The sequence below is a fragment of the Anser brachyrhynchus genome (genome assembly GCF_964034855.1).
Source record: "Anser brachyrhynchus genome assembly, chromosome: 18".
In the NCBI taxonomy this organism is placed as follows: Eukaryota; Metazoa; Chordata; class Aves; order Anseriformes; family Anatidae; genus Anser; species Anser brachyrhynchus.
In genome coordinates, this window is record NC_137711.1 from 12,036,246 (window position 1) to 12,062,590 (window position 26,345).

Consider the following 26,345-nt stretch of genomic DNA (forward strand, 5'->3'; position numbering starts at 1 on the left):
AAGAAATTGTTGGCTTTAAGGTTTACCTTTTTTAAAGAGGAGAAAAAAAAAAACAACAAAACTGCTTTGTATCCATGTTTTTACAAATTTAAAGAGGTGCCTGCTGGGGGAAAAAAAAAAAAAAAAAGCAGCCAACTGACAAACTGCACAAAAATAGAACAAATTAACTCTAAAAAATGAGCAGTAGGGAAGCACGCCGAGCAGCATAAATCATGCTTCCCAATGCTAATCTCATAGCCACGTCTTCATCCCCAAGCAAGATGACTTGCTCCTCTCTACAGAGGACGAAAGTGCCCGTCTCAGACCATAGCTCATGGCCACAGTAAATAGGGACGCACTGCCAGGTCTGTCTGTATAAATCTCAGCACCTGCACACGCTCGCACCATCCGTACAGCAATAAATGAGCACACATTCCCCCACAGAGGCAGTCAGGTGGACAGATAGACAGCACAACCCATTTACCAACTCAAGGGCATTTCATGGAGACCCCAGATCGGGAGAAAAGAAAAGAGGGGACCAGATAGGAGAAAAGGGAGGCTACTGCCATGTCCCTGCTCAGGGCTATGAGACTGGCTAAAAGGTGAGACAGCACCAGAAGCCAGCAGCCCTGGCTTACAGCCTTGCACGTCTCCATTAGCACCATCCTCTCTGCTAATTGGGATGCAATTCCTATCATCGCACCCTGAGGATAGTTTGGATCCTAGCCAAGAATCTCACCCTATTCTGCATAGGCTTAAATTCAAGCACCTTAAAGACACACCTCAAGTCAAGTATGAGCTGTGTGCTTTGCGAAATAGCAGCAGATTTAAGCACACACTTTGGCACAACCCTGAACCAGTCATTGGCGTTCAGAATTCAAATCCACATGTTCGAAAGCATCATCTCCCACAAAAACAGGGGCCAGTGAGCTCAGGGTTTCACACCGTCAGCAGAGAGCACACAAACCACACAGGCAGCACACCTACGGGTTCCTCTTCAAGCGCCACAGTGAGTGCCCCACTTCAAACCCCACTGGAATCCCGGGAATTGGGTGCCCTGCCAGGCAGAAATCCCATGTCCCAGCCGTTGCCTCACCTTGCAGCATGGCAGAGGTGGTGTAGTAGTTGAACGGGACCTTCTTTACCACGTATGCATCCGTGTCCAGAGAGGAGAGCTTGTCCCCCACCAGCACAGACTTCCCCGTGCCCGCGTTGCCCACCAGCATCACGGGGCGCTGGCGCTCCAGGAGCCTGTCCATGAAGTACCGCAGCCGGACCGTCTCAGTAGTGGGCACCAGGCAAGCCTGAGAGGGGAATAACAAGAAAGTGAGTGATTCCCTTCACTGCCACAATCCCACAGCCATGTTCTGGGGAGAAGAAAAATTGGGAAAGCCAGGAATGGGTGAGGAGACCCCTGCTTCTAGATCTCACTGGGAAGGGGAATGATAAGCTGCTGCCAGCCGTTACAATTAAACTGTCTGCAGAGATGAAACCTTGACAGCTGGATGCTGGCAGCAGCATCTGGATCTCCCCACAAACAGACATTTTGCTAAAATGGTAACAATTTTTTTCAAGTCATCTGTTCCCATTGGCACTTCTAAAAGGAAGGAAAAGCGTAGCTGGCAAACACAATTCCCTACCTGCAGAAACTCTTTTTTCGGCCCAACCATTAAAAACATCCCTATTTTCAGGTTGGCACAGAATGACGACATGGCGTGTTGGGGGCTTTGTCACTACGTTGTGTCACATCCCACTTTTTTCTGCGGGCCACACTCCTTGGCCAAATCCACCCCTCTGCCTGCACCCTGGCACCTGCTCCTGGGTCATCGAGGTGGATCTGAGCCTGCCCCTGATGTACATTGGTCATAACTGAAAGGCCAGTGGAACACTACTCTTCACAGCCGAAGCACAGCAAAGGAAACTGGATAATTTAGTTGTACCTCATGCAGAAAGCCATCCTTATTAAGAAATGCTTGACCTTTCATCATACTTCATCAGAACGCCCGCTTACAATCACTAAAATGCATTAATTCCTCCCTGACAAAGCCACACACGGCTCACAAACCTGTAATGGCATTTCTGGATCAAATTCAAACTGGGGAATCAGTTTAGACCAAGGCTCAAACTTCTTTGTTTCGGGATCAACGTAAAAGTCGAAGACTGTTCCCTGAGAGGGAAACTTAATAGTCTTGAATTCTGCCACCCACCACTTGCTGAACTCCACTCTGTAGTCCACAAGCTGCAAAACAAGAGGGAAAGAAAATATGTTAATCTCGAGAAATTCATCAGTGATGGAGAATGTAATCTTGTCTGAGTCTACCAAAGGGGGACTGGTCCTTAAAATATATTCCACAGTATAACGATCTTACTCTTTTTCCTATTCTTAAGCCTAATTTTTCATTTTCTCCACTTCTTCTCATCACTCCTTTTTACTCACCCAAATAATTCATCCTCTGTGTTGATCACTCTTGGTATGTCTGAGATTAAATGGATGGATCAATTTGAAAAAGAGAAATACGTGCCTGTGACTAAACAGACCACTTGATTGATTCTTGGTGCCTGCTTCTTCCAACAGACAAGGACACAACATCCGTCTACATCTGTGGTCATGGTTAGTCAAAGCATGCATACTAAAGCCTTTCCTCATAAATCATGTCAGTCTGTTAATACTTAGTTGTTGTCTTCTGGCCTCTTTTCAAGCTATAGCGTTCTGGAGAAGCAGAATTGTACCACTACACAAAAACACCGGAGAGGGACCAGGCCCCTTCAGCCCTGCTGCATTTCTGCCGCACTGCCCTGGAAACATCTGCTGTCTCGGCTTTCCCCACTACGTCTTTCTACGCATGGAGATTTTGGAGCATCTGAAATTTTGCAAGAGTTGGGATGATGCTTTTGCTTTTGACACTGGTTCAGGATTTGCAAGATGTGCTTAGCTTCCCCTTCTGTTACTGATCTCCTGTATGATACTGGGCAAGTCCCCATAAAACAGTGGGTATTTCAGCATTCTGCCCTGGGGAGAAGCAGGCAGGGGAAGGAATAGAAAGTTGCTGTTAAAACGATATCTGTGAAATACTGGATGCAAAATTTAGCCAGTTTTAACAGTCGCCCTGGGGCATCTATGGGACTCTCCTCCCCACAGCCATGCGATGTGCTTTTCCAGGACAGAAACCCAGCTGGGACTGCCAACACGCTGCCTGTAGACTGATAAGCCTCCATCAGGAAACACAGGTTTGAAATGAGCTGAACATCCACTGTAAAGTCCCCTGAGCTACCATCCACCAAAAAAACCCAGAGGATGTTTAAAAACAGGTTATTAGTATCCCTGATTTTGCAGCCTCGTGCTATTCAGAGAGGTAGAATAACTGTAATTCTCCATTCTCCTGTTGTTCTAACTCTTCAGCGCCAGTTGCAGAGCAGGCTTCAGCAGAGGGACGTGCCTCAGTGCTAAAAGCCTTCTCACGAGGATGCCCTTGCCCCTGCACATCCAAACTGCCTGCAGCTGCACTGAGCTGCGCTGCCTGCCTTCCCTCACCGAGCAGCTTGGTGGAGATGCTCCAGCCCCAGCTCCTTTGCCAGAACAGTCTTCAGATCAAACTGCTTCCTTAATAAAAACCCTATATGGATTTCCACTAATTCCAGAGCCTTGAAATGGCAAATCTATCATCTGTTTTTACACGGAGGCTCCGCTACCCACCAACAAGCGCGGGGTAGCGGGAAGCCTTCCAGACTCTTTATCCTGACATTTCAGCAGCAAAAGGTCAACACGAAGGGCACCTTCAATGGAGAGCAATAAACAGATTTTATATTGGATCATTTTTCATCAGGCTTCCCTTCATTCGGACTGCTGTAGCCTTACACTCTCAGCTCTGACATTTACAGAGCATCAAAAGCAGCGCTGCATAGCCCAACCTCCAAGCCAAATCTCCCGGAGGGATGCAGTGCCTGTGCACAGCTCCTCCTGCAACCCGCACAAAGGATGCAAGAGCGTGCTGCTTGATGGCCCACCAGGCCCTGGCAATGCAGAAACATCTGCAAACCATGCTGGGCCACACAGAGCGATGCCAGAGACCGACCCCGGGATGCAAAAGAGCTAGTCTGTGGGGAACATGGCACCCATCTGCCACACAACTGCATTCCCACCAGCTTGCTGAAGGAACCTTAAGCTCCTCTGATTAGGCAGCAGTTGCACTGCTGCAGCAAGCAAAAGCAGTGCTTCCAGGATTTGCTGTTTTCTTTTTAATCACTCTGCACTGACAACACTGAGGCTGATTATTTCCCACCTGGCACATGGGAAATGGAGGGGTCAAGTCCTCCACAAGGACTGGGAAAGCTGGGCTCTCACAGCCATCAAGAGAACTTGAAGGGCCCAGGTAGGCACCGAGTCTAGCTCGGGCTGTGCTGCTTTTCATTTTTGGAAGCATCTGTTCCTTGCTATGAAGCAAATGTGAGCAGTCCAGCAGGTGTTTCTGGCCACTGGTGAGGCACGTGGAAAAAATACAAAGAGACCCTGTGAGAGCACTTGAGCAACATCTGCAAATGGCAAGGCCTCTGCCCAAGCTGGGGTACGAGCTTTGGTGTCAGGTCCTTCCAGGGACCTCCTGCATAGTCCAGGCAAAACAGGGGCCCGCTGAAGATCAGAACTGCACCTCTGAGCCCTCAGTAGCAGTCCCCCAGCACTGGGCAGACCCCCACATCAGGATAACGTGCTTTAGACGTGGGGATGAGGTGTTCTTTGATGAGAAGATGCAATCACTAGACAGATTCCCAGCAGGGACTGGACAGACCCACAGTGAGCAGCTCGAGCAGATGCCCAACATACCTCTAGACACAGGCTTTGCAACTGCTCACATTGATCCCTGTGCCACTTGCTGACAACCTGGCACTCAAAGTCCAGGACTTCAGGTACCATGTGCGCTCTTAGACCCTTCTTTAAGTGACTTAGGTTTCTCCTGCCTGCCTCTGAACCAGTGACTTTCAAATTCTCCAGCTTAAAAAGCCATCCACCTGGAGGCAGCAAGGCCAGCAGAGGATGCAAAACCATCACTGAAGCATGGGCACAACACTGTGGAACAGAGCCAAAGGTGGCCCCAACACCAGCAGTGTCACAGTGGTGCTCGGACATGCAGCCCACCGTCATCTTGTCTGTTATTCCTGGTAACAGTGGGAAGCTGTAAAAAACAGCAGCTTTTCCAATTCCTTGGAAATCAAGAGACAGCCAGACTGCACCAAGCTGAGCCACGCAGCTGGGAAATGGGGCAGAACAGGGAGCCAGGGTGAAAATAAATCCCCCTTCATCCTTCCCTGCTTCCCCAGGGCAAGTCTACAGAGGATCTCATGGTCTCCCCCTGTACTCGGCTCTGGTGAGGCCGCTCCTCGAGTACTGTGTTCAGTTTTGGGCCCCTCGCTACAAGAAGGACATGGAGGTGCTTGAGAGAGTCCAGAGAAGGGCAACGAAGCTGGTGAGGGGTCTGGAGAACAAGTCTTATGAGGAGCGGCTGAGGGAGCTGGGCTTGTTCAGCCTGGAGAAGAGGAGGCTCAGGGGAGACCTCATCGCTCTCTATAGATACCTTAAAGGAGGCTGTAGCGAGGTGGGGGTTGGTCTATTCTCCCACATGCCTGGTGACAGGACGAGGGGAAATGGGCTAAAGTTGCGCCAGGGGAGGTTTAGGTTGGATGTTAGGAAGAACTTCTTTACTGAAAGGGTTGTTAGGCATTGGAATGGGCTGCCCAGGGAGGTGGTGGAGTCACCATCCCTGGAGGTCTTTAAAAGACGTTTAGATGTAGCCCTTAGTTTAGTGTAGGACTTGTTAGTGTTAGGGCTGAGGTTGGACTAGATGATCTTGGAGGTCTCTTCCAACCTAGACAATTCTGTGATTCTATGTTCCCATACGAAAGCCTCCACCAAAGCAGCTGTGCTCCAGCTCAGCAGGAAACGTCTGTGCTTGTCCCACTTTTTGAGCAACAGTGTCTGACGAGGGGCTGAAAATGTGCAGTATTAAACACTGACCTTGAGAAAACTCAGTCTTATAACAATACCACCACTGAAGGGATCACACCCACCCCGTCTAAAGCAAGCTGATGGATTTGGAGGCTGACAGCTGTGATTAATCCATAGGATAGATGTACTGTGGGAAGCAGCATGGAAAGCAGTGCCCTGTCTTCCTCCGCCTCTCAGACACCAGTGTACTTTGAATGTCAAAGACTGGTGATCCATGGCCTGATTAACCCTCCTGCCCCAGGGAGATCTTGGCCTCTAGGTTGTGTCCTCAAGCACTGTAATCCTGGGTGAGGGACATCAGTCCCTCAGTAGCTTGACTGAGCCCTGCAGCTCACACCAGAACACACCAAAGAGCCGGCTGCCCTGAGGGAGCTCACGGTGAGTGCCTGCAAACATCAACCCCAACCTCCGCGAACTGGCTGTGCAGCTACTTTTCTGCATTAAAGTGGGACAAGGGAGACAAGAGGTCCTGACAAAGGTCAGAAGAGCCTTGGCCAGACCCTGAGGGACTCACACCCTCTGAAGAGGGACTCTTTTTCACTTTTTGTGTATGATTTTCACAGATGCTCAACAGCCATATAACACTTCTGGCCAGATTGAAGACTTCAGCACCCAAAGGGCACCAAACTTTTGAGCTTCTCTGACAGCCCCACAGGCTTTCCAGGATGCTCCAAGCAAAGAGTACCTCAAAGGGCAGAGCTGCTGTCTACTTCCACTTAAACGGACACCTGTAATCCCCATCCTGCCCCACTGACCACATCTCTTTCTTACATGCTTTTATCACAAATTGAGGACAACTGATTCCTGATGTAAACCTATTTTTAATAAAAGCCAGTGGTGGCAAAGCACCATCTGGTTTGTGTTGCACAATGAAATGCCTATCTGCACAATCTGATGATCAAGACTGCCCCGCTGATATATTCATCTGATAAATCAGCCTTAATTTGATCACATTATACATATCCACATGCCTCTATAAATTAACTTCATGTTTCTCCCCAGTGAAACACGTCTACATAAGCAAACAACCCTCCGCCTTTATCGCTTGACCCCTTGGCCTTTCTGCTCTGGTGCTACACCTCAGATAATGAGGTCTTCTGCAAACTGAATCGTTGCATTCAGGTTTCTAGTTGATTATCATCTACATGCAAGCCCCAGGAAACCAGCATTACTGACAAAGCACATTTTGGAAAGTACTAAAAAGAAAGAAAGAAAAAAAAAAAGAAGCCTGTTTAGAAGATTGCTGAAGCAGCAGCTTCCTTCTTACCTGGTCTTGAAACATTGATCCACCAAAGGCCCAGACAGCAGCAAAGACAAAGTAAAGTTCATACAGCTCCTTGGGACAGTCAGGAGGTGTGTTCTCCTCCGTCAGAAGGCATTCAAGGAGGTAGCACAACATCTGAACCATGCTCTGCTCAGGAATGGGAATAATCTTCTTAAACCTAAAGGAAGGAAATTGAAAGCACAGGAAATGTAATTGGGTCCAGATATACAGTCACTTACAACACAGGAAGTCAAGTCTAGAAAATCTTTTTTGGAATATTAGCATTTTACTTTTCTTCAGTGTGTGTCTTATTCAGGGGTACAGAAATAAAGAGAACACTCATTCTCTTCCTTGGACCTGCTGGCACTGGCACATATACAAGTAATAACAGTAATCAGAAGTTTCAAGCATTTTAAAACTTTGATCCTCTTGAAAGAAGTAAAATGGAAGACTTGCTAAAGGCAATGATTTCCTGTGAACCCAACAAGTTCAAAAGCGGTCAAATAGAGGAGTAATAAAATAAACCCTTTCATCTTGCCATTTTACATTCATTTAAGCTACACTTACAGAATTCCAAACTAATATTGCAGCAGCACTGAAGTCTTCCATAAAGTAATTATAGCTATTTGAAAGGTTAGTTCTACAATTTCTGAATTAAGCAAGGTACCAAAATACTTGGCTCAGGGCTGTCTGCAGCTAATCCTACGGATTTCATGCTCTGACACAATGGTCAGCAACAGAGTGGGAAATGTCCATTGGACTTGCTGCCAACAGCTACAACCAGCTTGGTCTCACAGGGAGCAGTTCCCTATTAAGATGCCCAATTCCTATTTCCAAGGCCACTGCTTTCACTACATCAGACCCTTCTGAAACGTCCTCATTGTGGTTGATAGCACCCGTGTTCAACTGCATGCTGATTTTACTTTTTTTTTGGTGGTGGTGGCTTTTGGTTGTTGTTGTTTGTTTTTTTTAAATGAAGGTGGAATTTTAAGAAGCAGAGTATGGGAGAAGCTTCCTTACTCGGGTTTGCTGGGACTCTACTTTGGCCAGTCCTCATCATGTTATGATTAAGAGAGCTGTCTCCCACGATAACCAAGAACTGCATGACTTCTCTGTTGGCATCACCTTGAAGCTAACTTAAGCCAAGGAGCATCAGGGCCTTTCCAAAATTCCAAGTTCTTCATATGCATTGCATTGGTGTCCAACAGGCTGGATGTCTGCAAATACTGACTTCCTTTTTTTCAAATGCATCAGGAAAAGAAACTCAAGAGATAACTGCTTCAAGAGCAATCCTACCCTCTCTCACAAACACCCATTTCTTTCTTATCACTGAAGGATGGGGAAAAAAAAGTGGGAAGAAGGAAAAAGGAGACCTGTTCTCTCTCACCTTCCAAACAGCAGGCTGAAAACTACTTCAGCAATGGTCTAAAATCTCTTCTACTGAACAGTGATTTGTGGACTGGACTTGGGTCCAGCCTGACAGATCAGGAGACCAAGACAACTTCTCTTTAGGATCTCCTGGATTTACTTTCCAAGAGATGCAGCACTGACACAAGAAGTACAGGACCAATCAAAATCAGACGAAAACCAGACCCAGATGACAAAGGAAGGACAGAAGCGTTGGCACCCAGACCTCGCTTCACAGTTTCTCTGCAGTTAAGCCAGTGATGCTGAAGGCTCTCAGGGGCAATGAGGAAAGCCTGCCACCAACGCCATGTGTCCCTCAGCCCCAGCACAGCACAGCTGGTCTGGAAGGCAACAGGTGTCCCCCTGCTTTTGCTGGTGGAGATACAATCACTCTGCTGAAGTTACCTTGTTCTGAGGGTGTCCAGACAAGGCGGCAGGTACTTATCAAACAAAATGGTCAGGTTGGCTCTTTCTGACTGGATCTCTCGCCTGTCAATCCAGCTGCTCACTGGAGGATTCCAGCCCAGATCTCCTGGGTTGATGTACAGGATCCCTTTCGGCCCAGGGTAAGAAAAAAAACATCATGAGGACACAGCAGAGAACATTCCTTTCCTCCAGCAGAATTGCTCAGCAACTTTCACACAACCAGCTACACCCCACCCTGCCAAACACAGGGCCCTGCACAACAGGAGCACTCTCTCAGCACTGCTGAAGCTGTCCTCACCCATCAACAGTCGGAGAGCTCAGAGTAAATCTCCAAGATGATCACAGCTCCATGTATGTATGAGGACAGGATCCTCAGTTTGTCCATGTGCTTCTGGAACATGCTTTGCCCACCAAAGGCAGGCATGATCCCAGGTTGGAAACTTTCAACAGGGACCAAGTTGCCCAACAAAAGACTGCTTAATGGCACCAGACCCTGCTTTCTCCATGCAGCATCCCCAACTGAAGCTCGGCCCAGGACTCACCTGCTCTGGACACGGTTGCTGGCGTGGCTGTGCGCAGGTGGCTGATCTCAAAGACCAGCCGCATTGTTGGGTTCAGAGGGATTCTCTCATTGCTTGCCAGGGTCAGCACCTGCACGTGGCAGACAGACTATCAGCTTAATCCTGAGATTAATGCATCCCGCGGGAAGAGGAATGAAAAGTGCTCGGTACTTTGCACTGAAGTTTGGTTGCTGTCAGCTCAGCTCCTCCAAGCAAAGCAACTAATTTCTAACAGGTAGTAGAATGATCCATCTCTCTTCCACAGACCAGAATGAACTGCAGCGCTCCCTTAGGGTGGGAGAAAAGGTGCAGAATTATGACCTTATTTGCCATTTTTAAAGGGCCTGAAGTTATGACCAGGACATCTGTGGTTACTCAAGATACCAGTTCTCCAGGAAAGGGAAATTACCATAAAAGCATGCTTTGGGCTATTTTCCTCACGCACTATTTTCTTTATGCAATATTGTTTTGTATATCTGAAGAAACATCACCATAATTGCATTATTCTAGGAGGTGTTATTTTGGCATAGGCATTTCTCCTAGGCTGAACCACACCATGCAGTCAAGGAATGTCCACTTCTTTAACTTATACTAATTACCTTATTATCATCCATCACTGTATTAAGAGACTCAATCCACATCGGATCAATATCCCCATCTAGTACTATCCACTTGGGACCATCATGTGTGATGTTGGCCAGCTCTCGCATGATTGATGAAAACAGTCCTGGGAAGATGACAAGAATATCACGATGAACAAATCTGCCACCTGCTCTAACATTTTTCTCTAGCATCCTACTAAAAACTATCATTATGAATGCTTTCCTCTTAAGCATTCAAAACTCTATGCACCTGTACGTGTTTTAAGCAAGAAGTATTTCTATATTATGATATGAGTCTAGTTTGCTTTGAAGGAATCGTTCTGAAAATGACTGAAGACCTATACATGAGCTTCATTCCCGCCAAGAATAAGGGGTATGAAAAGTGAAGAGTAGATACTCAGAGGCAAAAGAAGGTACAAATTACACAACACAGGGAAAGCCATCTGAATATGCCTTGGAATTTCTTCTAAGTGTTTTTTTGTGGCTCGAAGTATTTCAGGGAAATCAAGATGCATTAAATGCCAGGTCATGGCTTCAGTGAGATTGAGGGGAGAACAAGCATAGAATGACATTGAATGACAGAACAAAATGTCAGTAAAATCAAGGAGACAGAGAGGATACAGTGTCTCGAGGGGAGTAAATAATGAATGTTAAGAAGAGCCAGGATGCTGGGAATAGAACAGCAGTACTGCAGAGAAAATGAAAACTCCACAAAACTATCGCTCTCCTCTGCACATGAAAATACCTGGGGAGACACTGGTCTTCATGAAAAAACATCAGGCAAACAAAAAAAAAAAGAAAAAGCACCTCTCTCCTGGTGAATTGTAACAAGCCCACTTCTTTTCTCCAGGAAAAGCTATTTCTTTGTGATCCAGACCAGGAATGGCTAGTGGCATTATATGACCAAAGATAAAGCTTGCATAGAGCAAATGCAGAACAGCTCACCCAAAACAGGTATATGATTCTGAGATCAAGTCAAAAAAAAAAAAAAAGAAAACATTTCACTGTCTCTGCCTCCACTCAGCTCCTCACATGTTGAGCACGTGCCTTGGAAACTGCCTCTGAATCTGCTCCAAGATCATTAGTATCAGAAACATCTACTGTCTCAGAGCATCAATGCTCTCCTCATATGCACTATGACAGCAGCAGAGAGAAAAGTGCCTCTCTTCTAACCTTGTGCATCCACACCACAAAGCTGTCTTGGGGCTTAAAAGAAGAGCTTGGTTCTACAAAGAACACTTTTAGGATTCCCTTGTGGGACCTTTTACCATCTAAGACGTACAACTTATTCAGCTCCCATTAATGAACGGGGTGATGGGATGACAGCATCATCTCTTGTTGGACTGTGGGAAAAATCTCCTTGCTGCTATTTGACAAAAAGAAACAAAATTTTAAGGACTAGTTAACACAAAAGATATTTGCCTTGAAACCTCAGGACAGAGCCATCTACTCTCTGCTGCAGGCTAGAAAAGACTGGAAACCTGCCTTTAAAAGGTCCCTCCTGCTGTTCAGTACCTGCAGTCCTCGATCTGCTGCTGCAGCCACTCTGCATAGTTCAGGCTGTCCCCCACACTCCCCTCTGTCATTTTTGATTTAGGGTCCCTAATTACAATTAAAATGAAATTAACCCTGACACTAGAACAAATCAGGGGGGTCAGATCAGGTCCGCAGTGGGGGCCAGGAGAGGTGGGCGGCAGTTCATCTCCTGGTGAGATTCTGTCCGAGAATGATTTACGGCAATGTCTTCCCTCACCTCCCCCACACCTCCGAAACCTGCTGCCAATGTAAATCAAAGCTGCCTTTCCATATTAGACAGAGCCAAAAGTTTCACTCTAGATCTCCGTGACCTTTCAGAAAGTTTTAAATGCGCAGCTTGTTTTCCTCAGGAGTGATCAGGATCAACAGATTGGCAAACAATGATGTACTGCAGAGACGGGAAAGCAATATTTGGTGGAAAATACTGTGGTGGAAAAGCGTCACTTTAAGGGCTGGTTGTGTTTGCTACCAGTGACAGCGATGGCACACACTGGGGGACCCCAGCGTACACCCCAGGGCAGAGGGGAAGCTAGCACCTACCTCTCTTCTGTCACTAGTCCAGCCGAAAGACTGTCTGCCCCATTTAGGAGCTAGTAACTGTTGGTCTTAATGGACATGACATTTATCCTTAGGGCAATAGGATAAAGCAGGTTTATGCTACACTTCCCATTTGAAGATCAAATAGCTAAAACATCCTATAAATCCTTTCAACCACAAACTCTCACGTGGGTGTGAGCAGCAGAGAAGCACCCGGGCTTTGAGACCTGCATACAAAGAACCAGTCATCTGGCTGCTGCTCAGACAGTTCATTAAAAAAAAAATAATTCCTTCTTTTCCTACAGATTCAGGGATGAAAATACACTCACCATCTTTCCATTCTCTTGTTGCTGGGTTAATGATCCCAAAAAGCTCATCGTTGGTGACCGCTTTAGGGTTGAGGTCTGTCCAGACAGGCCGTCGCTTCATTATCTGGTAAGTCCTGTGCAGAGATCTCATCACCTGGGACTTGCCCGTGCCTGCGTTACCCACCACAAAGACAGAGTGCCGAACTGTCAGCAGCTCCTCCAGCTGCACCACCTGAGAAAAACATGGCCAAATTTCACACAAAGATGCCATATTATAGATCAGCTCTACAAAGCAGATTCCATTGGACTTTTTGTTTAGAAAGATGTGACCAAGATGCTCAAATCAATTTGGCCTTGAGTTTTGTATAGCCACTCTAATCACAATGGGTGAAAACTTCAGCCTGGAGTCAAATCTCCACCAGTATTTTCATCTGTCAGCCATCAGCTGACAAGGCTCTGCTCTCCAGACGCCATCCTGTCATGAAGCTACAAGGGTTAGCCTCTTTGTAAACTCAGGGAGTGAGTCAGTGCTGTCTTTTGGCAGACATGACTGCATCAAAACCATCATAGTACACCGTGTCCTCCATCAAGGTCAGTCTGCAAGGAGAATATTGCACAGAGCCCTCTCTGTAGAAACAAAGATGATTGAGAAAACCCATATGACCTGATGGAGATGCAGGTATGGCAGAAGATCGCTTAGTCTTACTTTGAGCACAAAGTTGTCCTCAGCCTGCAGTCGGAGGTCCAACACAGCCTGCCTCACAAAAGACTCAAAATTCAGGTCATGTTTCCGAGGCACATCCAATGCGGGGAAAAGATCCCCAATCAGCCCCATAAACACCGGTACATCATCAGTCACAATCTTGGGGATGTTGAAGTCACGAAGAGAGCGCATCAGAACTTGGTCTTCAGGTCGCTCTGGGTCATCTCGCTTGAGGGAGCCAGCGACAACTAGCACTGACTTGATAGCCCGCAAGCCCCAGTCATAGTGATCCTACACAGGAGAAAAAGGAGGGATGAATTTATGCTTAGACAGCACACCGCCATGCGGGGGCAAGACCCAGCAGCTCCAAATGGCCAGACAAGCTGGCAAGGGAAATACATCCAAATCTGTTATTTGCACTGCAGCCAGAGACCTCCTCCAGCCTGAGTAACCCGATTTCCATTTCAGTAGCTGAGATTCCTGTCAGGGGCAGTATTAAAGAGTCAGACAGCTCAGCTGTTCCTACCACCATGTGGGCTCAGAGCTAGCAGTACAAACAGCAGTAGGACATGCACTAAGCAAGAGCTAAGCAATTTGTTTCACCTAAATGACAAGGCAGCTAAAGCAAGGCCAGCCAGACCTATGGTAGCCCAAGCTGGATGTGCACAAGCTACCCAGGTGAAAGGCTTGTTAGTGAATTATGAGGTCCCAGATACCCAGGTTTCTCCACAAGATTACCACGTTTGTCACATTAGGCTCCAGACACAGCCCACTGAGCAGGGCCAGTGAGGGCACTACTGAAAAAGGACCACAGAGAGGCATTAGAAGAGATCTCAAGCCTACAAGCATCTCTTTATACCCCTGCTTTGTTAACACCCTTCAGAGCACAACGCAACACCTGACTGTTCTGAGTGACAGACCACAGCTTCCACCAAGGCCTCTGAGACACGGCACAAAGTTTCTGTGACCAGGCACTTCCCCGAGCCTCGTGCTGGCACAGCCATGGTCAGGTTTTCCACCTGGAGTCCTGATTCAGTTCTTCTCTGGACCCAGCTTCGATTTATACAAATGATGACAAAGAACAATCTAATTAGAGCTTTGCACTGAAAGCAACCCTACTTGGTCAACATCTGACAAGACAGGGAACCATGAGGCTGAACTCGGAGAGGGACAGACATCGTAAAACTCTTGCAGGATGGAGAATCAATAGGAACTAACAGACTGGAAAGCAAAGGGTCAATGAACACTACCCCAGACATGGTATCATTTGAACCCCGAGAAAAATCTCTCACAGTAACACAGCTGGTCAAGTACGTATGTCCCTGCAGATCTCCTAGTAACACAATTTGATCACAAACCTTCTCCCAGCTGCCAGCACAACCGCAGCCATTAAAGAAAAGCTGGGAAGCTTGAGCCACAGAGCTGAAATGGCAAAGCACCTTGTTCCCGGTGACTTTGGAGATCCAGATGCTTCATTGCACTGTCCAGACATGGAAGAGGGCTCACCTGCTTGGACAGGAGCTCTTTGCAGAGCTGGTACAGAGTAATGAACTTCCTGGCTAATGCGCGGGCCTCAATGAATCCCTCAGCCACCAACATAATTTCACAGATCAGCTCAAAGTCTGGCACAACCATCGCACACGGCCTGAAGAGACAGGAGAGAAAACAGTGCAGAACAAGTATTTCTTGACTGCAGGTCTTCTAAGGAACAGAAACAATCAGCTGCCAATATTAGTGAGGACTTGTGTGGGCTTGAATTCAGAGGATATATGCAAAATATAAAGCCTACACTACAGAGTGTCCCTGCCCATAGCAGGGGGATTGGAACTAGATGACATTAATGTCCCTTCCAACCCAAACCACCCTATGATTCTCTAATTCTATACTGCTGCTTATGCCAATCCCTATGGCACTGGAGCGGCCTGTCCAGCTCTTGCTGGGTTTCTCTGAGCTCTGTTCTGAGCTGAAACACAAGCTTGCCTTTAAGTTCACCTGAAAACACCTGTGCCAGCACGGATGAAGGAAAAACACAGTACTCAGAAGAAAATACAGTTGTTGAAGCCTCCTTCTTACAATGATTCAAGATTGCCTTTCCAGGCAATAGTATTATCCTGCTGGATAGAATACCAAATGCTGGCAGCACTGCCTGAATCAGCAACAGTGAATTACATGTGTGATACCTGGGAAAGGACAAAAACGGTGGCCTGGCCAAGGAATTTACAGACTGACGCAGACTGGGGCCTCTCCCCCACCTTACGCAAAGTCTTAGCACTGCTCCTAAAACAGGATGGGTCTCTCCCAGTAGAGGTAGTGCTGGTGTGGGAGCTGGAGGGGAAGGGAGGTGGGGGTGAGAGCCCCGTGCACGGCCACCGACAACATGTCCGAGAAATGTGCTGGTGGGGAAATGGTTGTGCAAGCTCACGGAGAGACTTGTGGTAACGAAGCGAGTGGGATAACGAATCCCAGAGCAAAGCACACAGAGGATGTGGCCATCCGGGAGTGCTGTTCCACAGTTAAGTGCAAGGGAAGCAGACAAACGATCATGCCCTGTCCAGACGAAGGACCAGGGCTGTGCTTTCACCATATTCAGGTACCGAGAAATAGGCCAAAAGGCAGCAACAGCCTTTGTTTACTGCAAACGAGGAGCTGGTTTGCAGACATAAGAGGGCAGTGAATGTACAGCGTTATCTTCCAGGACCACTCCTCTAAACCAGGTCATGCACTGACTTTACCATTGCAAGGGACACAGCTCAATTTCCCTGCCGCTGTATTCACAGACCCTGGCTTCTTGTGCAAGGCAGAAATCTGTGAATCCCCAATGCATTTCCCCACGGAAAAAAAACTCAAGCCTGGATATTGCCCACAGAAACAAACTCAAGCCTACAGTATTGGTGGACAGGAAAAGAGCAACTGACATCATCTTCCTGGACTTGTGCAAAGCATTTGACACTGTCCCCCATGATATGCTTGTCTCTAAATTGGAGAGATGTGATGGATGGAGCACTTGGTGGGTAAGGAACTGGCTGGATGGTCTCACTCAAAGAGTTGCGGTCAACAGCTCAATGTGCAGGTGGAGATCAGTAATGAGTGGTGTTCCTCAGCGGTCAGCACTGGGACCGGCACTGTTTAACATCTTTGTCAGGGACGTGGACAGGGGAACTGAGCGCACCCGCAGCAAGTCTGCCGATGCCACTGAGCTGTGTGGTGTGGTCGATGCGCTGGACGGAAGGGCTGCTGTCCTGAGGGGCCTGGGCAGGCTGAGAGGTGGGCCTGTGCGGCACTCGTGAGGTTCAGCAAGGCCAAGGGCAAGGCCCTGGGTCTGGGTCAGGGCAATCCCAAGCACAAACACAGGCTGGGTGCAGAATGGATTGAGAGCAGCCCTGAGGAGAAGGACCTGGGGGTGCTGGTGGGTGAGAAGCTCCACATGAGCCGGCAATGTGCTCATGCAGCCCAGAAAGCCAGAACAGAACAGAACAGAACAGAACAGAAGCAGCACAGCCAGCATGGCAAAGGAAGGGATTGTCTTCCTCTGCTCTGCTCTCGTCATACCCCACCTGGAGCCCTGCATTCAGCTCTGGGGCCCCCAGTATAAGAAGGGCATGGAAGTATTAGAACAAGTCCAGAGGAGGCCCACAAAGAAAGGGGCTGGAGTACCTTTCCTATGAAGACAGGCTGAGGAAATTGGGGTTGTTCAGCCTGAGAAAAGGCTTCTCTTTATGAGAAGAAAAGCCTCCGGGGAGACCTTATAGTGGCCTTCCATTACCTAAAGGGTGCCTACAGGAAAGACGGAGAGGGACTTCTTGTCAGGAAGTCTGGTGATCAGACAAGGAGTAATGCCTTTAAACTAAAAGAGGGCAGGTTTAGATTAGATGTAAGGAAGAAACTTTTTACTCTGAGCCACTGGAACAGGTAGCCAAGAGAAGCTGTGGATGCCCCATCTCTGGAGGTATTCAAGGCCAGGCTGGATGGGGCCTGGAGCAACCTGATCTAGTGGAAGGGGTCCCTGTCCATGGCAGGGGGTTGGAATTAGATGATCTTTAAGGTACCTCCCATCCCAAACCATTCTATGACTCTACTTCCCAAACACCAATTTTTGCCAGTCTTATACAGGTCATGAAACCCAGACTCACCTAAATAGAGCTTTTAAATTCTCAGGTAGCTCAGTTCGCCCTGCATAACCAGGGTTCATGGTGATGAAAATACCTACTGAAGGTACTAAGTTAATGTCTTCTCCAAGAAAATTGAAGGATTTCTTCTTCTCCCTTATTGCATCCTGCACACTCTTTACCTGGGAACCAAGGCAAAATTTTAGTATTGATTTTCAGGTATGAAAAAACACATCAGAAGACAGTACTGCTTTCCTGACACTTGGCCCCATAACAGACAGGGCTTATCACTGTTCCCCATATCCCTTCCTCCCCCCCCCTCCTTTTTGCAGAGGAGAGAACTGAAGAGTCTGGGCAAAGTGCAAAGGAGCTGCAAGAATCTGCACCATTGCTCCAAAAGACAGTCAGGGACATGGGTCCACATGAGCAGCACAGGAGCATGAAATACCCCCAAAGCCACCTGCACCTCACCTAGGCTTTTGACATCAGCCACGGGAGACTTCTCAGCACATCTCACAGCAAAAACCCTGCTAACAGCCAAGTCACGTCTTTCAACTTCCTCGCCTAGCAGGAGGCCAGACACCAAGAAAAGACGCGGGGCTGCCCGCACTTCCACAACACAGCCAACATCCCAGCGCAGTCCCAAGAGTCTGACACAACACAGGCTCGACTCCCTTCACCCTATTCCTCTCACCCCACACTCAGTTGTCTTCAGGGCATCCCAAAACCCTCCTGTGCCTGTCCTGCCCCTTGACTAAAATGCTAGGCCCAGAAAAGGAACAGCATTTCCCAATAAACCTGACCTCTTTATATCAAGCTTTATATCACTTGTTAAGATTTTGAAACATCAGATGCTTAATTTAAACCAAAACCACAAGGCAGAAGGCTTCCCCTGCCACCTTCGCCCACTAATATTACAGTCTTTTACATTTGCCTGATTGCAGTTTTGTTCTCATTCCTCACCTTCCAAAGAGATTGAGTTTATTAAAGCTAGATCATCTTTTTGCAAATAGAACTTAAGCAAGGGAGGAATCTATTTTCACCACTCTAACCTTACTAATGTTTGCTATCTTAAAGTTAAGCAATTAATCGATTTTTTTTTCTGTAAGGAACCATATCGACATTAGCTGCATGACTAAGACAGCCAATTAAACATCGCCATGGTTACACTCCTAATAGCAGCCAGGAGACACGATGATGGAATGACAGCCGTGCTGCTTTCTTCAGATGCGGTGCTCCAGCCAGGAGCGAGAGAATCATTAGCAGTTGAGTCATATCTGGGCTTCTTTTGTTCAGCTTCCCCTTTTATTTTAAGATCCTCAAAGACTTTCTTTCAATGACAACTTTAAACTAGAATCTGACAGAAGAGAAATTGAGGGAAAGACACACAAACTCCTGTACCCGCCTGGGGCTTCTTGGGGATGTCACATAAGGTACTAATTATGACTGAGAAGAAGATGAGAAGAGTGAAGAGTCCATAGAGGGGTTCAGAATGTCTCTGGCTGAAACACCTACAAGAGTATAGAAACTTCTGGGTTCTAGATCTTTCTTTCTGCAAAACTGAGTCCAAAAGGGAGTCTAGGAAGAATTCCGCACCTCAGTCAAATACTGGGATCCTAAAACCCTGCACTCAACTGACACTTGGGTCCAGAACTTAAATCTTTCGTTATCCCAATTTTTCACAATGAAGTTCCCCAAGGTTCAAAATTTTCAGTGCTGCTCATGTCAGAACTGTCTCATTCTGGACAGTGCAACTGAGCACCCACTCTCCTCCCAAACTCTTGTTGGAGTTTGGAAGCTACAGGTTATCCAGACAGCCTTTCTGCACACACATCCCTGGTGTTTTCAGAGGACATCAATGTGATTTAGGATCTGGACAACATCCAGACACAGCTCTCACCTTCAAAGCAAGTGCCAGGAGAAGCAGCAGGGCCTGCTCTCACCCTGATGCCCAGTGGTTTCTGCCAGGCTGTCCCAGATTTCAGCCCCTGCCAGAGGGGATTCACACCTGCTTCCCTTCGATGCTCCTTCACCGCTCACCAGGCACAAATGAGCAGCGTGCAGAGTGCCTCTCCTCATGCCATCCTTCCCTCCACGTAAAATAATTCCAGATTTCCTCATTGGCCAGTAAGGGGAGGAGGAGGAGGAGGCAAAGTGCCAGAATACATATAAGCACAAGAGAACAGAACTCCCCAGCATGATGGGGAGGGCAGTCTCCTTTTCAGCCCCTCTCTCAGGGCTGCTGATGTGCTTTATATAGGACTCACTAATTAAATGAACTTAACAGTTAAACTAAGAAGGAGACAAGAAACCATCCTTTAGGGAAAAACACCTCTGTATAACCATGCATAGCTCAAGTAGCCCTCTCTGAATTTTAACTCCATGCTCTCAGTGTATCTGAGGCAAGCACATCAAGCAAGGCTGCAGATCTGTTGGCGGTTCCAGTTCCTGAGTATCATCTGTCCCACATCAGCATGGGCATGCACCAAGCTGCACCCATGGGGCTGCAGGCTTTCCTTCTAGGAACTGTGCCACTCAGCTGGGAATGCCCTCTGTAGGCATTTCATCATGACAGATACTGAAATTAAACCTACATCCACATGAAAACAAAGAAGGAAAACAGACTGCAGAGTCTTGGTGACAGGTAAGCATGAATTTTGTTATCTTGGACATATTCCTATTTGTTACATGATTCACAAGTTGTGCCTGACTGAAGGCCATAAGTAACCCCCAGGAAGTCCAGAAGATCATGGATTAGTCCCAAACATCCCCCTCTCCTCCATGAAAATTATTCCCTGCATGGCAGACTGAGTAGCCATAACACAGTTCTCCCCCCTGAAATGATGTGCTACAACTATGTCACAGCACGTTAATGATACGAGTGTCTTCCTCAGGAAGACTACGTAGAGAGCCACAGTGCATACTGATCTGGAAAAAGGTGCTATAAAGAAATGCCTCAACACAAATGCTGTAACTGCAGGAAGGAGAAGAAGCAACAAAAATGTTTTCAGCATATTACTGCTACATTTTGTCAGTGCTGTAACATTCATGTGACTAATCTTGGGATATAATCCCTCACCTGCCTACACACCGAACTGTGAAACCAGCAAAATGCACTTTCCATATTTACTCTCACTGTGAAGAGTACAACGTGGCTCTGTCTTGTTTGTGGTTTTTTATGAGCATTTCTCCACTCACCTGTACAGCCACCACAGAAAGGACCTCAACTGAGATCCTGTTAAACTCATCAAAGCAGCCCCAGGCTCCCGTCTGGGAAAGGCCTTTGTAAATATTCCCACAAGACTGGAAAATAAAAATAAAATCAATATAAACTTACAAGAATGAAATTACAAATGGAAGCAACTCCAGAGGGGGGGGGGTGGGGAAGAGAAAAAAAAGATTTTATTTCCCAGCCTGTTTATTTATAGCAATTTACAGTCTATTGTGAGTATTTAGAAAAGTGCATGGAAACAGCAGGGACAACTCAATTATAATATTTATAGCTCTGCACAGTTTGCCACTTGATTTGCTAATTGCACTTTCTCAATATATCTGTGCACTAGCTTCATTTAAAGGTCACCTGTACTGAATTACTTATGGCCCTACTTCCTGGGAGAGCCCATAAGCTGAATAAAATATGATCTGAGGCTACCAAAATCACTGTACCATGCCAGACCAGCAGAGAGCAAAACTCAACCTGACGATCCAACCTTCTGCAGTGACTGAGGTTTCAGCAGGTTTTGCCTTTATTCTGGCAGAGAATCCTGAAAAAGCCAGGCCAGGTTCCTTCTGATGCCAGGAACATGATTGGGAGAAATGACCAGGGCCGAAGGAGCAGCACAGCCTCAGTCTCAACTGAACAGGCCAAAATTTTTGAAGCATTTCACATGAAAATCGAACTCCAAAAGGGAAGCGAAAGGTGTAATGAGGCAGAAATCACAGTTCAGGTTTCTGCCTCCCAAAGAACTGCATGCAAGTCTTAGAAAAGAAACGGGAAAAGAAGAAGGAGTTCAGTAGAAGGGAACATAGCAGAGATCTGAGGAGAGGTGGTGGACCAGAGTGATCTCAGTTGGATTACTCTCAGTCCTTAGGTTTCATCAGGCCCCAAACATCCCCAGCCCAACATCACAGCACTGTGGCCAAGGGGGCAGCAGTACCTTGTAGTCCATCTGCTCGGAGCAGTTAAACACGTACACCATGATGCCTAGGGCTCGCCCCAAATCTTTAGTAGTCTCTGTCTTGCCAGTGCCTGCAGGGCCTGCAGGTGCTCCGCTCATGGTCAGGTGCAGTGACTGTGTCAGGGTGATGTAACATCTTTCATAGCAAAAGGTGAAGGGAGAAAAGAACAAGACTGAGACTTCGTCCTACAGGTCACTGTTGGGGTGCAGAGCAATGGGACTGAGGCAGTGCACCCAGGAGATCGTTTGTTCTGCAAAGCAATACATGAGCAGAGTGCATGTGCAAGCTAAAGCTCCTCCTGTGTCACCTCTGCCTGGTTCTGTTTTCTCTAAGAGATACTCATCATCTTCCACCAGTCTGCTGATGGGTCTTCATGTCCAGACCTGAGCTTTCTTTGAAACCCTATAATGATCATTGATATTGGGCATATCCCACATAGCATGGGAACAGGTTGGTTTTTCTGAAAGCCCTTCCTCTTGCTGTCCAGTGCTATCCAGCCCAGAGCATCCCATTCCCCATGACTTGCAGAAACCTGCTCGGACAGCCTAGGAATGGTCCCACCCAATGCTGCAGCAAGCCCCAAAGCTCCTGTCATGCTGATGGCAGACACCAGGGAGGTGCCCACACACAGTGTCTGTACTCCCTGTATAAGCCACAGAGCTGCAGTCAATATGGTCAAAACCTGACAATACACAGGGGCTTGGCTCAGCTGGTTAATATGGTTGGCCTGAGCCACCTGAGGTGCTCCCGGCCACCGAGATGTCACATAGGGTGGGAAGACGTGACACAGGGTCCCCAGAACACTTGAATGTTTCTGGATTGACAGCTGGAACACTGCAGAGCATCTCAAGTCACTCTAGGTGCCCCCATTGTGACAACTGAACCAAGCAGTAGGTGTCTACTTCAAGATGAGGAAAAAAAGTTTTCTAGAACCACCAACTAAATAGCGTGGACATCCCATGGAAAGGCAAACACCCACAGGTGAGCATCTTAATCTGTGAGATAATCCCACCCCAGTAACTGAGGCACAGATACCCCAGCAGGTACTACCATCAAATCACAGATCAGGTGAGAGTTAAAGCTCTGCCACCAGATTACTGGGACGTGGAGAAAGAACAAGAGGGACGCCGGTGTCAAAACTAAACCCATCCATGTTTGGCAACTGCGCCTGACTGCATGGCGAAGCCCAGTTGTGCCTGGGGACCTACCTGTCGGTCAGCGGAGTGATCACAAGCCGAGGGGTATTGCCAAGGTATTCGTAGGAGTAGAGGAACTGGGCGTCACAGATGTTGGCAAAGCAGTGACGCTCCTCATCCGACCATCTGTGCCGGAGCTGTGACAGCCAAACAAACGCCTGCGCATTGTCCACCTGCAACGCAACCACAAGCACCATCACAGGAAGGCCAGGGATGCTGGGCATACATGACGTGGGTGCGAAAACAGTGACTGCAGTGAAGTTTTAATCGAGGACAGATTGGTCTTCACTGTGAAGCCAGGTGCAGTGAGAAACATCACCTGCCTATCTCCTACCAGAACAGGGGAAGAAACAAATCAGTGACCACATTGGTGGGAGAAGAAAAGAATACCCAAGCGAAAGAGCAGCACAGAAAGACTTCTGCAGAGGAGACTTAAGAAGCAGCAAGCCGTGAAGAGGATTTTATAAAGTAAACAGAGTAAGAGAAGGAGCAGAGGCTGTCTTGACAAGGAAGGGGCCGCAGACAGCACCAGGGAAAAGGCTGGGGACAGGAGACAAGGGCACCCATGGCCAGTGCTCTCTGCACAACTGGCAGTCAGGCCACCAGGAGACGGACAGTTTTACTGCAAACTGGGCCAAGGCACCACCAAGCCAAGCTGAGCCCCTGGAGCCAGAAGCTCTGTGAGCAGGCTGGCTGCCTCCAAGAGGACACATGGAGGTTGGGAGTGGAGCCAAAACCCAGTGCATGCAGGACCCCTTCCCATCCAGCTACAGGGCTAGACATTTGGTGCAAAAGGTGTGCAGGACAAAGGGAGACCTGTCCCTGTGGCCCCACACCAGATCAAGGAGGCTACAAAACAGAAAGCCTGAATGCTTTTTCTGACCTTTTAAATCTGTAACTGAGACCACATCCAGCAGCTTCTCAGCATGATGCCATTGCCTGCCAACATGTGCCTGGGCACAAGGGCCTAGGGCCACTCTCTCACTCCTGGTGTGAGTCTGTGGCAGTTACGAGCAGCCCCTCTGTGTTGCAGGGCCCTGATGCAGAGCAGCACTGCATGGCTGACAAGGGCTTTCTGCCTCCTCACCATAAACGCTGCCAAAGTAAAATCAGCCCTGTGTCTCCCACTGAGGCAGTGAGCTCAACGGCTTGTGGTTGGTCCATCTCTCCCTTAACCCCCACTCTAAATACTCAGACCAGGACCACGCTGAGCTGCAAACACAAACCTTCTGCGCTATCATCTTTGCCACCACATCCCGAGCATGGACATCGATGGTGCATATGGTCATGATTTTCTGCCTGTCACCCTTGGAGAGCTGCCCAATCAGCATGGTTACAAGGGTGTTCAGCTGGGTCACTTGCTTCTTGTGATATTCCTTCATTGCATTCTCATAGCCTTCCTCCACCCTGGCAAAGGCAATCCCAACCTCAGTCGTCCACCAAATCTGGGTGCAGGAAAGAGCCACCTAGGGAAAGAGGCTGACTCAGTATCAGGGAAAACAGCAGAACTTCCTTACATTTGAGTGTCTAATCCATGGGGAGATCAAAGAAGTATCCATGACATGAAATTAAATATTTTTGATACAGTGTTCACAACAGACAGGACAACAGGGACCTGCCCTATGACATTCATTTAAAGCATATCAATGATACAGACATATTTAGCAGCTACTTATTTGTAAATGAGCACCTTTTGCGTGCCAGACACAGCACAGGAGGAAGAGCTGGAGACCACAAGGCTGCCAGAGGTGCAAGTGAGTGGCTCTTTCCTCTCATTAGACCTCACGATTCATTTTCCTGCTGCACCTTTTTCCTTTGCTGGGCATATAAACTTCTCTTTGACTCACAGGGTGAAGTAGGCACTGCCCAAGCCCATGAGATATGTAACCCGACCAAGTGTGTATTTTCCCTGCATGGGGATCAGCCTGGAAAATCCATCAGGAGATTGACAGGATAAAAGACAACTTAACTTCCATCCCTCCTGGACAGCACAGTGGAGACCAGGAACACCCCCACTCACAGCTAGAAGCCACTTCTATAAGATGGGAAGGGCAGAACTGAAGGGGAAGCCAAGAGCTGCCTTTCCCGTGCACCAGCCCGAGAAGAGGTGAACAGCAGCAGATACCTGGGCAGGGTAGTCAAAGAGCCACTGTTCCCTTGGCTTCTCCTCATAAGCTGATACAGCTTCTGTCATCTCATCTCTAACTGTAGCTCTCATGCTGTCCAGTACATGATTCAGCCAGACCTCAACCTGGAGAGGAGATTAAATCATAGTAACACATCTGCTCTTAAGCACTTTTGGCAATTAGTGAAGATACAGAATGGCACAAGCATCTCAACTCTTGAGTTAACCGTGCCTCAGCCTCATTCAGACTCAGTTGATTTAAATGACTCTGGTACTACAGGATTAGCATGTGTAGACTCTAATAATGACAGGCAGATTTTACTTGAACTCCAGCTATAGAAGAAACCAAAATGAACTCCACTGATGAGTGGAACAGCATGTTCCACCTCCAGGCCATGAAAAGAATCACACCTAGGACGTGGGCACAATCTCCCAGCAGCAGAAAAAGCTGCTGCTGAACTTGGGAACAAGATTCCGACTGAAATTAGTATTTCAAAGGCTAAGTCCTCCCAGAGAAGATAGTATAAATGCAGAGAGCTCCGTCACTGTGGAGTTCAGTGACTGATACACACTCCAGCTTCCTATAACAGTCCATGCAGAAAGGTGCAACTACAGGAACAGATTAGCTGAGCAATAATGGGATTCTTAAATTTCATACTTTAACTTATCCTATTAAGGAATGAAGATGAGGAAATAAGAAAAAAGCCTACTCTTTCAAAAGATGCCCATGCAGAGGTACTTTGGAATAGCTTAATCTATTTTCAATATGTAGTCATTCCCTTATTGAGTAAATTTGTAATAAGCTGTAAGAATAGCATTCAAAGTGTCTTACAAATTTTAAAATAAATAAATAAATACTATCTGGAAAAAGGCCCCAGCTCGTGCTACCACTGTGGACTGCAATGCCTATGCCTCACTTCAGCTAGGACCTAACCACAGTGAGACCAAGGGCTGTGGAGTAAGAAGGAGTTAAGTCACACAACCACCTCTTCCAGCCTTTCTCTCATAAAGGAAGAGTAGCGAAGTTCTACCCCATCTTGGCGACAGAAGTCCAAACAAGGGGCAGGAGAGCAGACCCCACCAGACAGTTCTGATGCACAAGGTTTGCTTCTGACCTGCCCGCTGCAGTCACAGTGTTCGCTGAAGCTGACATATTCCTCCTCTCTGCTGTACATTCCCAGGCCAATCTTGGTTGGCTTTTGCTCAGAGTCCAGCTGGAATTTCATCTTGGCCAGGTTGTCAAAGAGTTTGGAAAGATGACGTTGTACCTGCAAAAGGAATTGTATAAATAAAGTGATCAAGACAGGACAAGCAGAATGGCCACCACCATATACACTTCACAAGCGGAGTCATACTCGAAAAGCATGCTCTTGGATGTCTCGGTAGGACCACAACTTTTCATGCATGGCCAGGGTCGCA

General features: G+C 47.5%; 1 protein-coding gene across 6 annotated transcripts in view; it reads right to left on the reverse strand.

Moving 5' to 3' along the window:
• Positions 1 to 26,345, reverse strand: part of DNAH9 (dynein axonemal heavy chain 9) — a 210,146-nt gene that overhangs the window by 142,448 nt on the left and 41,353 nt on the right. For all 6 annotated transcript variants that reach the window (XM_080560625.1, XM_080560623.1, XM_080560622.1 and 3 more), the window contains 16 exons: positions 26,042 to 26,194; positions 24,927 to 25,052; positions 24,028 to 24,267; positions 22,814 to 22,974; positions 21,584 to 21,740; positions 20,625 to 20,729; positions 17,451 to 17,608; positions 14,827 to 14,965; positions 13,324 to 13,611; positions 12,639 to 12,849; positions 10,234 to 10,361; positions 9,617 to 9,725; positions 9,054 to 9,201; positions 7,245 to 7,419; positions 2,045 to 2,218; positions 1,076 to 1,283 (listed from right to left, as the gene is read on the reverse strand). In XM_080560625.1, the coding sequence (XP_080416751.1) occupies positions 1,076 to 1,283; positions 2,045 to 2,218; positions 7,245 to 7,419; positions 9,054 to 9,201; positions 9,617 to 9,725; positions 10,234 to 10,361; positions 12,639 to 12,849; positions 13,324 to 13,611; positions 14,827 to 14,965; positions 17,451 to 17,608; positions 20,625 to 20,729; positions 21,584 to 21,740; positions 22,814 to 22,974; positions 24,028 to 24,267; positions 24,927 to 25,052; positions 26,042 to 26,194 (2,680 nt within the window). The remainder of the gene's footprint in view (positions 1 to 1,075; positions 1,284 to 2,044; positions 2,219 to 7,244; positions 7,420 to 9,053; positions 9,202 to 9,616; positions 9,726 to 10,233; positions 10,362 to 12,638; positions 12,850 to 13,323; positions 13,612 to 14,826; positions 14,966 to 17,450; positions 17,609 to 20,624; positions 20,730 to 21,583; positions 21,741 to 22,813; positions 22,975 to 24,027; positions 24,268 to 24,926; positions 25,053 to 26,041; positions 26,195 to 26,345) is intronic.